This window comes from Bombyx mandarina, chromosome A1, assembly GCF_030267445.1.
Source record: "Bombyx mandarina strain Sakado chromosome A1, ASM3026744v2".
In the NCBI taxonomy this organism is placed as follows: domain Eukaryota; kingdom Metazoa; phylum Arthropoda; class Insecta; order Lepidoptera; family Bombycidae; genus Bombyx; species Bombyx mandarina.
The window spans coordinates 3332704-3349245 of NC_143234.1; the positions used below are offsets into that span (position 1 = coordinate 3332704).

General features: G+C 37.9%; 1 protein-coding gene across 3 annotated transcripts in view; it reads left to right on the forward strand.

Moving 5' to 3' along the window:
• RhoGAPp190 (Rho GTPase-activating protein 190) overlaps positions 1 to 16094 on the forward strand; it is a 45497-nt gene extending 29403 nt beyond the window's left edge. For 2 of the 3 annotated variants that reach the window (XM_089739630.1, XM_089739632.1), the window contains 14 exons: positions 235 to 344; positions 611 to 706; positions 1355 to 1456; positions 2123 to 2213; positions 2820 to 2928; positions 3968 to 4080; positions 4499 to 4590; positions 5823 to 5930; positions 7103 to 7180; positions 7990 to 8125; positions 9051 to 9182; positions 10415 to 10574; positions 11325 to 11532; positions 12116 to 16094. In XM_089739630.1, coding sequence (XP_089595756.1) covers positions 235 to 344; positions 611 to 706; positions 1355 to 1456; positions 2123 to 2213; positions 2820 to 2928; positions 3968 to 4080; positions 4499 to 4590; positions 5823 to 5930; positions 7103 to 7180; positions 7990 to 8125; positions 9051 to 9182; positions 10415 to 10574; positions 11325 to 11523 — 1526 coding nt within the window. In that variant the 3' untranslated portion in view covers positions 11524 to 11532; positions 12116 to 16094. The remainder of the gene's footprint in view (positions 1 to 234; positions 345 to 610; positions 707 to 1354; positions 1457 to 2122; positions 2214 to 2819; positions 2929 to 3967; positions 4081 to 4498; positions 4591 to 5822; positions 5931 to 7102; positions 7181 to 7989; positions 8126 to 9050; positions 9183 to 10414; positions 10575 to 11324; positions 11533 to 12115) is intronic. The other variant, XM_089739631.1, reaches the window with a different exon arrangement.
• Positions 16095 to 16542: the final 448 nt, after the last annotated feature.

The window sequence follows — 16542 nt, forward strand, 5'->3', positions numbered from 1 at the left end:
TTACTGAGATTAGATTTCATCTCATATCATCTCATTTAATTTCATCCCAGTTGATTAATGTCTCAAATTAATCATTTTCATTTCATTTCACTCCATAATATCATTTTTCATAAAATTTAGAATATAGATTAAAATAAGACATGACTTAAAGATCTCAGTTACGAGGTCATAAAATCTCTTAAAAAAAAAAATGCTGATGAGGCGGTGTGAAGTAATGGTGTTGTTGTCCGACAGATGGCGGTGGGTTGTGGCAGCCGCCCGGCTACGGGCACCGCGCCTTCACTACGGGACGCACGCGCCCGCACCCGCCGCCCCCGCGCCCCCGACACTCACAGACGCTCAAGGTTACTCACGCTACATAATTAATTACAACCCTACTAATTTAATCTTATTAAAAACAAATTACTGTTGAGCGTATTTTGGTGTATAGCTCTTCTAAAATTGCTGACATCTATGAGCACCGGTAAAAAACAATAAATAAAAAAATTTACGTTGCGTTATCTTCGCCCCCCTCCTCCCCCCTCCTCACCCTCCTCCCCCTCCTCCCCCTCCATAAACCCTATTTTACCGCGTTCAGCGCAACAAAATAACTAAAATCTTGTCACTGCAGCAACCCGGTAAATTGGACATGAACAACTACACGATGGTCAGCGACGCTCTACAACACATCACAATAGGTCCCCCGGCTCACTCCCGAGACAGGAAGGTAAAAATCATTTACCGTAAACTAATAATAAATTCCACTGAGGACAGCGGTCAGAAATGTGACGGAAACTGGAACGCGCTAACGACTTGTATGATAACCTATATAAAGTATTTTTGGAACATCGTTTGGACTGTCGCCATGGAGTATAGATCAAATGAAATCAAAAAAAATTATTCAACATAGATGAAAGTACATACTTGTCGAACTTCAAATAAAACTACCGTCAATTCACAAAAACTAGCCTCCGACCTGAGAAGAATTGGCAAGAAACTCAGCGGGCATGTCTTTTTTTTTTAAATATTAGATTTTTAAAAAATATTAGATTTTTTTAAATATTCATTTTTACAATGAGTATAACATAACAATTATTACAATATTGAAATGCCCGGAGCGAGCAACTCATTCCCACTTTGTGCAATCTTCTAGATAATCATTGACTTTATAGTAAATTTTATTGCACATATGTTCTTTAATAGTTTTCTTAAATCTATACAATATGATAGTGATTTTAATAATAAGCGCGGTCCGGTCTCAGTCTGTCTCTTTCTTTCGTGTTCGTAACGGTAACCTAACGCTTATTAATTTGCGTTCTAATTCGGTGTACGTTAAGACCTAAATTGGGTTGACTCGAGGTGTGCGTGCTTCCAGTCTCAACGTTCCGGCTGGTCACACTCGAGCGGTCAGCAGGGTCACCATCACCACCCCTCCGGAGTCAGCTCGGAAACTGAACTGGATGCTCAATATGCGCAGGTAATGTTCGGCGAAACGTATGTTTGATGACCTTCCTCGGAAGCGCTCGGGCAGCTGTTAGCAAATCCCACCCCTCCTGGCTGAGCCTTTGCTCGCCCATCTGTCCTGGTGAAACTGGAAAGGCCTCCGGGCTACCAGTAATACTTCAATCATAAAGAAAAAGGTTTGATGACAGACGACATGTCCTAAACTTCCCCTTTGCCTATCTCTGCCTCTGTCTCTGCCTATCTTCCTATCTTTGAGGAGTAGGATAACCTTTGTTAAGTAATTCAAACTTAGATCTCCGGGTGTAAGATGTATAGGATTCCTCAGACACTTAAAACTAAGTCTGTCTCCTATATTAATTTAAACTAACAACTGGGATGAAATGACATGAAATGAGATGAGATGATATGGGATGAAATATAATCTCAGTAAAATGGTGGTCATTTACTGAGATTTTTTCAGTGGACTTTTTGGAGGATCCCGAGAAGTTACGTCCAGCGGCTTTGTTTCATTTTACCACGTTTGTGCACTTTCACAGATATTAAACAGTTAATAAACCACCGTTATTATACATTTAAACCTGAAGAAACACTAAATAGACAAAATAAAATAAATACACAACTTCACTCCTCGCGTTCCCGCCAAAAAGTCAAAAGTTCTATTCATTTTTATTGACCACAGATTAAAGAAACGAACGAGTATATGGAGGCGCCATCTATGACGCGCTTGAGGAGACATCGGAGACACGAGAAGACCCCGCTGCATCAACCATGTTAGTTGAGTCCTTAAAATGATAAAAAAACACTTCATTTTACAAATAAATATTCAGTATGTACTTTGGTTTTCTCGAACGGCAGTTTGTAATTATTTTTTTACTGTAATTTGCATGTAACGTAATTTTTAATTATTTCAACAGTGTAATCTCGTGTATATTATTTTCGATATATGACCAACGCGATAATTGTTCGAAGACTATATAATATAAAAATATCCCTGTATATTTCTCGTGGTCGCTTGTGTTGCTAAACTCGTTTAAACATGACCGTTATCGTACGGTTTGTAAGTGATGTAAGTTTGTAGCTGCCTTAAGTAAATAAAACTAGTTAATTCCAAAAGCACTCGCGTATATTGTCATCAAAGTCGGGCGGGCTATGTACGGCTTACTCATTATAATAAGTCCCTACAGTTATGAAGTATCATTTTTTCTTAATTGCTTTTGTAGCGTGACTGACATAAAGCCAACTTGGCTATAAAGAGTCACCGTTCATACACGGGCATCAGAAACATCAGAAGCACAGCCAAGTCGCTGTCTAAGAATTCGCACAAATTCTAGAAAGTATTAAGTTTCAGCTTTAAATGTGTACTTTTTGATTGAAAGCGTTCTCGGAGACGGACAGTTCCGGTTCCAGCGAAGCGTCCGGTGCCGGACGCGCGCCCGCCCGCCGCCGCCACGCCGCGCACCACGCGCCGCGACACTACAAGAAACGGTACGAGAGCCTGTTCTGCGCAATATTTCAATAATATAAGTAATAAAAAAAAATAGCTCACATCATGAAAACCGTTGCTGATCTACAAGGCTCAAATTAAAATTAAAATTTAATTGAAACCCCCTGAAGGTTGGATATCTTCCGGTGAAGATATCCTAGAACTGATTTGTGTTACCTTGTATTAGCAACAACTCATTATATTTATATTATTAAGTTTATCATAGATAATATTTTTATTAAAAATTATAATGTAATTATGTATAACTACAGTTGATTGCCTGGTGAGATTTTTATAATTTTTCACAACCATTATACGTAGTACACTCTAGACCAGAGGTCGGCAAGCTGTTTGTCCTTAAGGGCGCAATGCTAAATTTGTAAATCACCGAGGGCGCATATTTTATAGATAATCAACAGGTATAAATAGGCATTAAAAAAAACAGATTTTTTATAACTTTATTTTGTTAGTGTCATACATAATGATACATATAATTCAGTGTAAAACTTGGGTGTCCATATTTTCAGCTAATTTCTTATAATTGGAGATATATTTAGAGTTCCCGGTCTTTAAATAATTATCTAAATGTGAGTCATTAGGCTTTGTTCGGTATTGAAATAAAAGAATTATTTCGGATTACTTGGTAGTTTTAAAGGCACGGTCTACGCGTGGTCTATTCGAAATACGATCACACACTAACAAAAAATAAGTGCATGTTATTAGATACGCTCAAGGTTAGCTAACTGCTAATCTATGCACAATCCTAAACTCAACTGACTACTTGCTGTATATCGCCGTTTGACAAGAGTAAGTAAATCGCTCTGGCTATCATACATTAACATTAGTCCAGCGAGGGCGCATTGGAATCTATAGTAATTCATTATTAGCATTTCATTATTAGCTCGGATGGGTAGTCCGCAGTTGCACTATCATTACCACAATCCCGTTCTTGGATATCGGTATTCAATGAGATTGCCCCGAGGGACTAATATGATGGTGTTGTACAAATACGTAACAAAACGTCTACAATATCTCTTGCAGGTCCTTAGGTAACCTGGTGGCGGTCCAAAGCCCGCGAGTCCCGAAGCTCGGGATGTTCGTGGGGCCGCCGGAGCTGCCCACCGGCTACAGAGGTAGAACGCAAGAGGACAAGGGTAAATCGATTTGTAATATTTTAATTTGCTCCTCCACTAGAGTAATAGTTATGTATCGATGTCGACATTGTTGCAACTCTACAGGAGAGCCATTTAAAATTTAAAATTTGTAACGAATAACATAACAAAAAACCTCTTTAGCTGTTTGAATAGGGTAAACTTAATTGAATTTCAATTAAAAACATAGAAGTATTGATACTAACACGGAATAAAACGGACCTTTTTAATTACAAAGATAAATATCGCGTATTAAGCGAAATCTCGCATTAAACCAAAAAACCTTTCACCTTTCGATATTATTTAATTTAATAATCTCCATCGTTGACCTGATTTGATTTCAATAAAATTAAATGTTCTTCCCCGTTCATTTTTAAAAATTTAATATCGATGTTTGAAGTTTGTGTGTGTGTCCGTACAGCCGCCAGCGAGTCTAGCGACGGCAGCTCGGACGCGGACACGCGGCGGGTGCGCCCGCTGCCGCCGCCCCCGCACCACGAGCCCACCCACAAGGTACCGCGTGCGCCCCCACGTGCAGCATGACAACCTTTGTTTCACTATTATGCGGCCTACCGACAACCCTAAAATCAGTGGCGATATCAGGACAGCGGGAGCGGATTTTAGAGTTTTTTTTTATTGCCCTTGTAGGCAGACGAGAATACGGTCCACCTGATGGTGAGTCGTTACCGTCGCCCATGGACTTCAGCAATGCCAGGGGCAGAGCCAAGCCGTTGCCTACCGCTTAATACTCCACAAGGCTCGTTTGAAGAAGGACATGTCGTAGCGCTCGGGAAACACCGTAGAGGGGAGCTCATTACATAGCTAAACAATAATAATCGGGTTACGATTTGCCTACACACGAGGTGATTTAGGGTACGATTTAAGGTCCTCCCACCTCTGTCACGATATCGCAATTGATGTTAGGGTCGTGTGTAGGCCGCATTGGTTATGTCACTTCATTATCGATGCCTGTAACTAGGAAATGTATGGAAATAATGGTGCAAGGTAGAGGGGAAAGAGGTCGACCGAAGAAGACATGGATGGAGTGTGTGAATGACGATATGAGAGAGAGAGAGGAGGCGGCTCATAGAAGAAAATAGATTATAAAAATTCGCACCTCCTCTGCCTTCCTCTACCTCTACTTTCCTTATCCCCTAGGTCGGGACCTAGGGGATAAGGTACGGTAAAAAAAAGAAGACTTCATTATCGACTACAAAGATAATTTATTGCAAAAGTTAATAAGTCTCATAGAGTGGGAATTACTGAACGATCACTTGGCAACCATTTTTTTTGTTATATTTATTTATTGCTGCACAAAACAAATCACAATCATTATATAGTAACTAAATAGTACCTAAATCTGATCTCGATTGCAATTTAAATGATATGTGCACTCAGCAAACGTAGTGTACGTAGCGAGCGAATATAATATTCAAAACTAGCTGACCCGGCAGACTTCGTAGTGCCTCATTCGATAAATAAAAGACCTGAACTTTTGTATAAAATAAACTTAAAACAAACAAAACAAATCCGTCCGACGGAGGTCACATCAAAGGAAAAACAAAATTGTTATTTTTATTTAATTCCGAGCATTTTCATATTTATTTACCTTTTAAACCTTCTCTGGACTTCCACAAATAATAAGACCAAAATTAGCCAAATCGGTTCAGCCGTTCTCGAGTTTTAGCGAGACTAACGAACAGTAATTCATTTTTATATATATATAGATGACGAATTTGTTTAAGATACTTGCCGGCGAGTACCCGGCGTCGATACAGGAGAACTGTACGGCCAGCGCGCCGGACCCGCGCCGCAGACCCCACCCCTTCGGCAAACACGACAGGAGGCACAAGGTGATCTAATGTCATCCGTCGCGATATTCACTTATTGACAGCTTTTTTTTTAAAGATATTTAATGACCTGGTAACTAAGACCTTTAGGTCATGTCTTATTTTAATTTATATTCTTATTTTTATGAAAAATGATAATATGGAGTGAAATTAAATGAAATGAGATGAGATTATGTATGGGATGATCTCAGTAAAATAGTGATCATTTACTGAGATTTTTTACTGGACTTTTTGAAGGATCCCGAGAAGTTACGTCCAGCAGCCTTGTTTTTTTTTCCCACATTAGTGCACTTTCACAGATATTAAACAGTTAATAAACCACCGTTATTACACATTAAAACCTCAAGAAACACTAAACAGACAAAATAAAACAAATCACACAACTTCACTCCTCGCGTTCCCGCCAAATATTTCACTTATTGCGCGAATGTAGGCGAATGTAGACTATACGGTCCGCTTGGTGGTGTCGTTAACCAGCGCAGCTATTTCGATGTCTATAGCACAGAAATCTCTTTCTAATATCCTTTGAGAAGAGATGATGCGTGGCGAAAAAGTTCTTTGGGAAAGCGTTAGGTATCAACGCGAAGGTTCTGGAGTGAACGTTGTTCCGAAGGCGGGGGCTTCGATGTTAAAAAAAGAAGAATGAAACACCTTTTTTTATTGCTTCTATGGGTGGACGAGCTCTCAGCCCACCGGTTGTTAAGTGGTTACTGGAGCCCATAGACATCTACAACATAAATGCGCCAACCACCTTGAGATATGTTCTAAGATCTCAGTTATAGTTACAACGGCTGCCCCACCCTTCAAGCTGAAACGCATTACTACTTCACAGCAGAAATAAGCGGGGTGGTGGTACCTAAACGCGCGGACTCACAAATGGTCCTACCACCAGTATACCTTAAATAACCTGATCACTTCTGTGTCTCTAGTGTTCTAATTGTAGTCATGCTCATTAAAAAAATTCTAATAATAAAAAAAATTTTGTCCAATAATGTACACACTTCTTCTGTCTGACAAAAGCAAATTTCTTGCCAATTTTTCTCGGCGATGAAATTGCATTCTGTATCAGTGTTAAAGCTGCGACGATTTGGAGGTACTTCCGAACGTTTTTTATTTTGTTAACCAGATCAACAAGAATTTATTGTTTTTTAAAGTACAGTACTTTTGTTCAACAGGAATTCTCGAAGAGTAAGGACAAGAAGAACTCATCACAAGCGGCCAATGCAGCGTCAATTCAGAATTGGGGTCCACAGGTAAATGACCTTAGTTAGGGCAGGACGGCGGGTAGGAGAAAATTAGAAGTCCTGTTTCTTGCTTATATGGAAGTGAGGCGGTTATCAATGTCGATGTCGATGGATGACCCAATGACCCATTTTATTTCTTCTTCAGTTTCTATGTCGTATCTATTCTGTGGTATATTTTTATATCTCTTCGCTTTGAAGTTTTTTAGTTGACGTTTTTCAATTTCAATTTATACATAGATCTTTATATTAAGCGCATTATAATTGGCTTTGTTATTTTAACGAATATAATCAATCCAATTCTGATACTATTACTCTTTCTGTGTAACGTTACGTAATTTACTGATCCAACTTTTCATGTCTCTCTTAAACATAATGATAGTTAATCTATCTAATACCGAATGTAACATATGGTAGCAAGTAATTGGCGGTCATTAACTCGCCTTTCATAATTAATTTAATATAATCTATACTAATATATAAATCTACAGTTGTTATTACGGATGTTCCGTTATAACTACTGAACCATGCATCCGATTGCCTTGAAACTTGGTATTCATGTAGAAAATACATGTACTTAATGGATAGGCTTATATTTATATGAGTGTTGGACTCCTTAATAATAATGACAATAAATAATAATGTTAATTTTAAATGCGCAGCGAAGCGGGCGAGTACGGCTAGTTTAATATAAAAAAACTTTATGACATGATGGTTATATCCAGATGATTTGATTATTACCGGCGTCGGATCCTCGGACTCGACTTATCGTATTGTATCAACGGCACAGTGATTGACAATGAGCTTTCTCTACCCTCCAGGGCGGACACGGCGTTCCGCTGTTCGTAGAGAAGTGCATAGAGTTCATAGAGCGCGAAGGGCTGGGCTCCGAGGGACTGTACCGCGTGCCTGGGAACAGGGCTCACGTCGATATGCTCTTCACCAAGTTCTACGAAGGTCAGTCCTTACTTCGATTATAATAGATGTCAGATAGTACGTGCTAATAAATAAAAAAAACGGTGCGCTTGCAATTTGGTGCACGTGAATGAAGTTAAACTTCTTTTTCGATGTGTAGTATTGTGGTTTTCTTCGTTTTTTTCATCCTTAAATCAGATTGTTCTTGTAATATGGAATGATGTGGTATAAGAGATGCGACATCTTCAACATTTATATTATATATATTTTAAATTATATATAGAAAAAATAAAAAATGTATTTTTAAATACTTCATTAAAATATTGGACCCTACTCGTTGCTAAAGCTCGCGTTGGCCTGTAACAGGTATACTACGCGCATGCGTTCGAGTGCCACGCGTTCACTCTCGCTCTGTCTCTTTCTATTCCCCCTCCTCAGGAGCTTTAAACGGTTAACGTAACCTTGTTGGAAGTCGCATTAGAAGTTTCACTTCAAAAATAAATTTAGTAATAAGTCACAATAACCCTAGTGATTATAATATGGACAATACAACACCCTGTAGTTTTATCAACAATTGTTATTGCGTTTTGATGAGAAAGTATTTAAAGGTTATTTTAATGAAGGCTTTATACAGTTAAAGTAATTATTAATACATGGACAATGTTAATACAAGATCTACTTAAGTGTTAAGTGGTCCGTTCACCTTGAGATTTTTAGTTATGTCTCATTTGTGCAGTGTTTATACAAGTTATATTCGCATTCAATATTTATTTAAGTTGAAAGTTATTAGTGAACACGAGCTAAGAATATATTTAATTAAAAAATATTAGAAAAGTTTGTTTATTGACTGCGAGATTCGAACACCGGTACAGTCGTATCGTTAAATACGAACGCACCGGGCGTCTTATCCTTTAGTCCGCGATGACTACAAACGAATTATAATGTGTAATCTATTTATTATTTTCAGATCCGAATATAGACTTAGATTCGCTAGACATACCCGTGAATGCTGTCGCTACTGCGCTCAAGGATTTCTTCTCGAAGAAATTACCGCCATTACTCGATGAAGCGAGCATGGCACAGTTGGAAGATATCGCGAGTAAGCTATAATCTTTTCTGATTTTCACGTTAAATTTATTGGAGTAAACGGATAGCGCGCACGACCAGTCTTGAGGTTTTTTTTCATACCTTAGCTGATGGTCTACTCTAGAGAGACGATATCAGCGTCACCGGGCTAGTAGGTGAGCTCACGGGGCTCAAACCTGACGACGTTGCGCTAACACGAACCTTAGCAAGAGCCGTGCTTCGCAGAATCTACCACCGGATCGGAAACGCGACCCACTGAGAAGATCCGGCGAGAAACTCAGTGGGCTAATTTACTCGTCGAGCCCTTGTGACCCTGGTGACCGGGATTGAGTTATCAGAGAGCCAATAGACATGATAACATGAAGACTATTAGTTATTATCGTACTAACGGGACCTCTGCCTTCCGAACCAGAACGTATGAACGATTAGTGGCATACATATATACAGCGCCACCTGTAAGTAAGATAAATACATTTAGGAGGGTTCTTGATATTGATTTTAGTCGTGCATAGGAATAACGCCTTTATATTAATGCCGTTAAGACTTCAACAGTGATCAGGGGATATCACATAGTAAAGTATAATGCTCGAACCACACTGCGTTATGCGCTATTCGTTATGTGACTACGCCGTATTCGCCAACATATTTGTTATGCGCGCGCAAACAACAATTATGCTATCCACACTTCGAACTTGTATGCCGAATTATGCCAAAAAAGGAAAATATGTGTGTTGTTTGCGTGGAGCGATGGACGTGTTGAGAATTGTCGCAATTAATTATTTTATAAATGCTTCTTACTATTACTTGTTGTACAAGTACAGAGCTACTAAAAGACCGAAAAGAAAACGCTGGTGGATCGCCGCAAGCGAGCGAATGACTCACCGACCGAAGTGTGGGCAGTCGTTGCGTATATTGGACCTATTCGTGTTCCTTGAAGTGTGTCAAAAAACCGACAAGTCGACGGATACGCGTATTTGCTATTCGTGCTTATGTGTTATGCGTACGAATAAAGCGAATATTGGCGAATATACTCTCCACACTTCGCCGTATGCGCGTGAATATCCCGCATAACGCGAATAGCGAATAGTAGCGCAGTGTGGCTCCGGCATGAAATGAATAATTTTGGCTTATCGTGTTTGTTTATGTGTTTTTTTTGTGTATTTAATCTGATTGAGTTGAAATAGCAGACGTGTGTATTGATCTCTGGTCTGAGCCGGCATAGTAAAGTTAGAGTGTGGTGTGTAGAAGTGCACGTTGTGGGTACAGCGATGCGCGGCTGCATGGCGGGCGGCGTGGAGCTCAAGGACCGCAGCTGGCGGCTGCTGGCCCTACGCGCGCTGCTGCACTCCGCGCTCACGCCGCTCGCGCGCGCCACGCTCGACTACCTGCTGCACCACTTCGCCAGGTACGGGCGCGCACGCACACGCACGCACACACGCAACACTCATTCAAATTGGATAGAATCTCTATAAAATCCTTAAAACGTCCATAATTTAATGTAAACATTTAAAAATAAATATAAATTTCTAACCAAAAATATAAGGCTTTAGGAGGTAGATAGGAGATATTTATTGACGACCCGTTTGGAAGATTTAACGGCGAAAGGAAGATCTTCCACTGAACGGATGATATTGTTCGGTAGACCGACGGCCCGTTTTTTTTTTCCTACTTAAGCTGATGATGGTCTTGAGAGATCATATCAGCGTCACCGGCTTCAAACCTGATGTAGTTGCTAACATAAACCCTAGCAAAAGCCGTGCTTCGTAAAATCTACCACCGGATCGGAAAAGCGACCCACTGAGAACGAGAAGATCCGGCGAGAGACTCAGTGGGCTGGGTCTATGGGTTCATTTACTCGCCGAGCCCTTCGTTGCAAGCGACGGGCGACGGTCCGAATGTTGTTGTTCAGAATTTGTATATCTGCAAACTTATCTTGAAAATGTAAGCGAGATTCAGACATCTGCCAATAATTTTTAATTCTCAACCAAATTGATTAATGCTTGAATACCTAACTGAATATTATATTGCAATAATTTCATCCAGAGATACGAAGCTAGAGACATACGAGACAAAAACCTCAAACTCTTAACACACCTCAATCGTGATCTGGGGAGTTATGTAAATCTATTTGTCTGTATGTCGTTGCATGTTTTAGAGTCGCCGACAATTCCAAACTGAACTCGATGGACAGCAAGAACCTGGCGATTTGCTGGTGGCCGACCCTCCTCCCGGTGCAGTTCTCGGACATGGGCAGGTTCGAGATGACGAGGCCCTACCTCGAGGACATCGTCCAGACAATGATCGATCAGCACCCGTTTCTGTTTCGAGGGCAGGAGGCGTTTGTCATGGTGTGAGGGCAGTTGGTGAGTTCTTTATGTACCGTAAAATAGGAGGGGGGGGGGGTCGGGACACTTTTTAAGTTCGACATTGATTTTTATCGTTTCTTTTTTTTGTAGTTATAGTAATAAAAAGGAGATCCTTGCTCTAGCTAGGATCACTGTTAGCATCCTTTTGGTTTGAGCCCTGTGAGCTCACCTACTAGTTAAGGTCAAGCAAAAATAGCCTCTCAAGGCTAGGTAGCTTAGGTAGGATAAAAAAAAAGGAGATCATAATGGTTCCGCTAATTTAAAAGTTTCATTTATAATGCATTAAGATATTATAATGTATTAAAGAATAATCATAAAAAATTACAAAAACTCACTTGTTCCTATTCACCCACCCACGATGTCATATATTTTACTTTAACATTGTTTAACGATCACTTGGCCTCACCCTCATCACTTGAGTCATTTCTCGACCTTGAGACATGAGGTCGAAGACTCAGTGGTGTCGTGTAACGGTGGACTCGCAATACGCCCATAACTACAAAAAAACATAGTATGTCATAATCGTTTGTGTATTGACTGTTATGATAAGAAATAATTTTAAATGTTATATAATTTTCAGGAAACCACAATGCAGGTTGCATTCGTGATGAACGACGTCTGACGTCACGCGGTCCCGTGACGTCACTGAACATTTTCGAAACGGCTTGGTGTCGACCGAATTCAATCTCGAAGTGAGGTTTTTTTTGTTTCAAACTAGTGACGGTGCGTGCGCGTAATACGGGCATTAATCGACTATCGACTTTTGTAGTCGATAATTTTATATCGATTTACTGTATTAACGTTGTGTATCGGCAAGCTATTGTTGTTCTATTGTAGTATTTTTGAAGTCGACGTGATGATAGATTCCTTAGAATTTATAGTGCGTTTTTATTTTAATATACGTTTTTCCATATCAATGCATGCTTAGTGTGACGCTGTTCTTATTAGAGGCTTGCGGTATGTTCCCATATTTTCACGGCTTTCATCGTTTGAATGTATTCGTTTTGTTTATTTATATTCGTATTCAGTACTGTTCGTGTAGTCGTTATTATATACAACAAACAATAATCGATTGGTATTTTATATCGATTTTGTGAGGATTAAAAATAATCGATTAACACTTTCTAAAATTATCGCATTTAAATAGCTTTAAGATTGGAAATTCCAGCACAAAAACGTATTTAATGAAAAGGTTTTTTTAAACCTAGTATTATCGAGTATATTTGATAGTTAACGTTTGTATTAATGGCAACACCACGTAACGAGCACATTCCGTTCAATCGAAAATATTAAGGAGTAATTGTTTATGATAATTACGTAATTGTAAGTGACGTATTTGTAATCGTTGTTTTAAAAAAGTATCGGTGTAAGTGTGTCTTTGAAATCAAACGGTATTGCCAACATACAAAAATGCCTTTCGTATGTGACCCTGGTTCAATGTGTTTTGATTTTTTGTATCTTTTTTTTTACTGAAAGTGCAGCTTTGAGTTGTGATATTTTTGTGAAACCCTAGATGCCGTAATATTTGTAAATAAATAATAGCAATAGTCATTTTTAAGTTACATACTGGACAAAAGTTTGTAGAAAATCAGCTTTGAAATCGCCTTATCAATATAATTATTGTTTAGATACTTCTGAATCATAAATCAATTTGGTCTTGCCAGGCTACCATGATCACAGATTGCTATAATATCATAATAATAAAAAATTAAAGACGTGATACCGTTTATATGATCTGTGAATTCAGAATATATTACCTGTGAGATTTTACTCGGAACATATAAATAACATTATTTGCATATTAGTGTTGTATGAATCGAGAATCTTTGGATATAGGCAGCACACCGGTAAAAAAAAAGAAATGACAGTCTGTCAAACTATTGACGTTTAAAATGTAGTCGCTTAAGATGTGTGCTTCCCTTTGCTTTGTGAGCCTTCGTATCATTATTTTCCCATTAATTATTTTGGGTATTTTTAATTAGTTTAGTATAACAATATGGCAGAGTCGAGCTAGATAAAATTATTAGAAAATGTATTATAATTAAACAACACAGTGAGTGTTTTTTTGTTGTTTGAATCATCACATTTTTATATCGATCTTTATTATTTTCAAATGGCAACTTCACTTTCGTAATAACATTCGAGACTGATCTATCGTTTAGTTCCTTTTATTAATATTAACAAATTCATAACGCGAATCGTTTATGCGGCGTTTTATTTTTATCGAATGATAAAATTTTATCGATTCAAAGTCGATTCAGGAGATGTTTTACGATTATTTCATCAACGGTAATTAGAACGAGTTTATTTATGAATTGGTAAAGCGTTTCGCTTAAATTATGTAGCTTAAGTTGGCTTGGAATCGATATATAAGTTATATATCGATTATCGAATCGAATCGATACATAAGTTATATATCGATAGTTTTAAAGAATCGCGCGAGTGGCCTATTTTTGTAAATGTAAGTGTGTGTAGATAATTGCCGCGTAGGAAATTATTGTATTGTACATTTTAATAATATGTATTATTTCGAGGCTCGCTTTTGTTAGAAGCAATTTTTTTTTTTTTTTTACAATCTCGTCAGATATATTCGCGTAAGCTAAAATGCGCACGAGTCAAGTGCGCGCTCGTTTATGTGAACGCTGATTAAAAAAAGATTTATCTCCGTACTGAAATTTAAAATAAGATTTAGTTTTTGTGTATTTAAATATTTTTTAAAACATCACACTGTATTTTAGATGAATTTCGAAAATTTTATATTATTAAATACTTTTCGTATGAGAAATGATTTTAGGTGTTCATATATATTAATATATGTATGTATATTGTTTTATTTTGCCAAAAAACGTGCAATGCTATCATTAATATATATTATATATAATAAACTTATCGTGTTTTACGACTAATAATTGTATTTCATCTGTTTCGCGTATTTGTAAGCATTATTAATTATAAGTACGTACGTGTAATGTTTTCGATTAAGAATATAATATCTAATATATAAAATATTCTCCAGTAAGCGTAGATTTAAGACGTGTAAAATGTAAGTTTTTATCAATATTGTAATAGCGTATTGTGCTATCTCTTTCGCGCACAGTGCGGCGTGCACGTTTGCGCGAAAGAGACGCCACGTCATGTCCATTAGGGGAAATATGGAGTTTTTATATTTTACTACTAATCGAATGAGAAAAGAAAGACATTGAGCGTACCTATTGTTTTTTATATATATTTAATATTATAATTGGTCTAGAATTTTTCGCTTTGTATCGATCTCAAGAATTTCCGTTGGGTTTTCTTAAAAATTTTAATTCCTTTCACAAATAACCCTTCCCCTAATGCGTGTGTGTTTTATTTTTCATTAATATTTCTACGATGAAGTGGTCCGTGTAAATAATGTAAATTCATTGTGTTTTTATTAGTTTTCGCTTAATAATTTATTTATTGAGATATATTTTTTTAAAGAAAGATTTTTATATTGATATTTTTGTTATTTGATGAACGCAATATTATTTTTCGGATGTAATTTTTTTTTGTTTGTTTTTTTTTTTAAGTGCCATGTATGTTTTCGTAACTGATCGTGATTTCGGTGATTCCTAGTTTTTTTTTTTTTTTAGTTTCCATTTTTATTTTCGATTGTTTTTCGCGTAGTTTCTCTCGAATGTTCTATGGTTGTATCGATGTAAGCTTGTTCGGACGTTGCGTCCCTGCCTACCGTCTGACTGCGTTGTCGTAAAGTACCTAAGCTTTTGGTAGGGTGTCCTTAGTGTGTATAAAACTTAAGTCTTCTTATCGTGTATTTTGAAGACTAAACAATTAAGATTAATGATGTGCGCGAGGAGATAAAAGCTCCGTTTTTTACTGAAAACTAATTAAATAGATCATCTTTTTTTTTAAATATCCACCATGAAACCCTATTTTGATAATGTGAAGCTATATAACAAAATGGCTTAGAAAATCTGTTCGTGCACGTTAACTTTATATTTATGCTGTAGTTTGATTGATGTTGTGATATTCGGATAGAGAAGCTACCACGAAGGGCATGACAGACATGTTTTTTTTTTGCTATGGCAACACTTGATTTAATCAAACGAACCTTCCGTATTGTTCAAGGCATCGTTTGTTCATTCGGTTCATTAGAACAACAAGATGATCAAACTTAAATTCAAAAAAGAAATGTGAATATTATAACGCAAAATAATAATATACATAATAATTTTGATGTGAGCGTTTCTTGCCATAGACTAGATATCCTAACAGGCTGAGTGAAAAGAGACAGTGTTGCCATGATAATAATAAAAAAAGATGACACTGTACGTCCTATAAAAAAATTCATAAATCTTCATATGTGGCAACACAGCGCTGTTAATGAAGACTATGTGTGAAAGGTTCATTAGAATTCGGGAATGTTGATATGTCATTGTCATGTCCTTGTCGGTGTTAGTTGACGGCAGGCCGGAGACGCGTCGTTCGTGAAATCAATTTTGCTATGCGTCTCAATTACTGTAAACACACAGTTCAAAGGAATGTGTCATATTTTATATTAAATAACCATCTATGTATGTTGTGTGTTTTATTTACTCGCATGCGACAATTTTTTTTTTAATGAAACTTCTTTAGGCGCTTTGAGAGGAAAATTTAACTCGCGACTGTAACTATACTTGAGACCTAACTTATATCTCAAGGTGGGTGGCGCATTTACGCCGTAGATGTCTATGGGCTGCAGTAACCAATTAACACCAGGGTTGTGGACTCGTCCACACATCTAAGAAATAAATTAAAAAAAAGATTCGTTACGGCTAGAAGGAAAAGATACAATTTAGGAAGAGCGAGAGTGACTAGTGGTTGGACCTCTTGTGAGTCCGCACGGGTAGGTACCACCACTCTGCCTATTTCTGCCGTGACGCAGTAATGTGTTTCGTTTTGAAGGGTGGGGCAGCCGTTGTAACTATACTTGAGATTACTGGTGGTAGGACCTCTTGCTAGTCCCCGCGGGTAGGTACCACCACC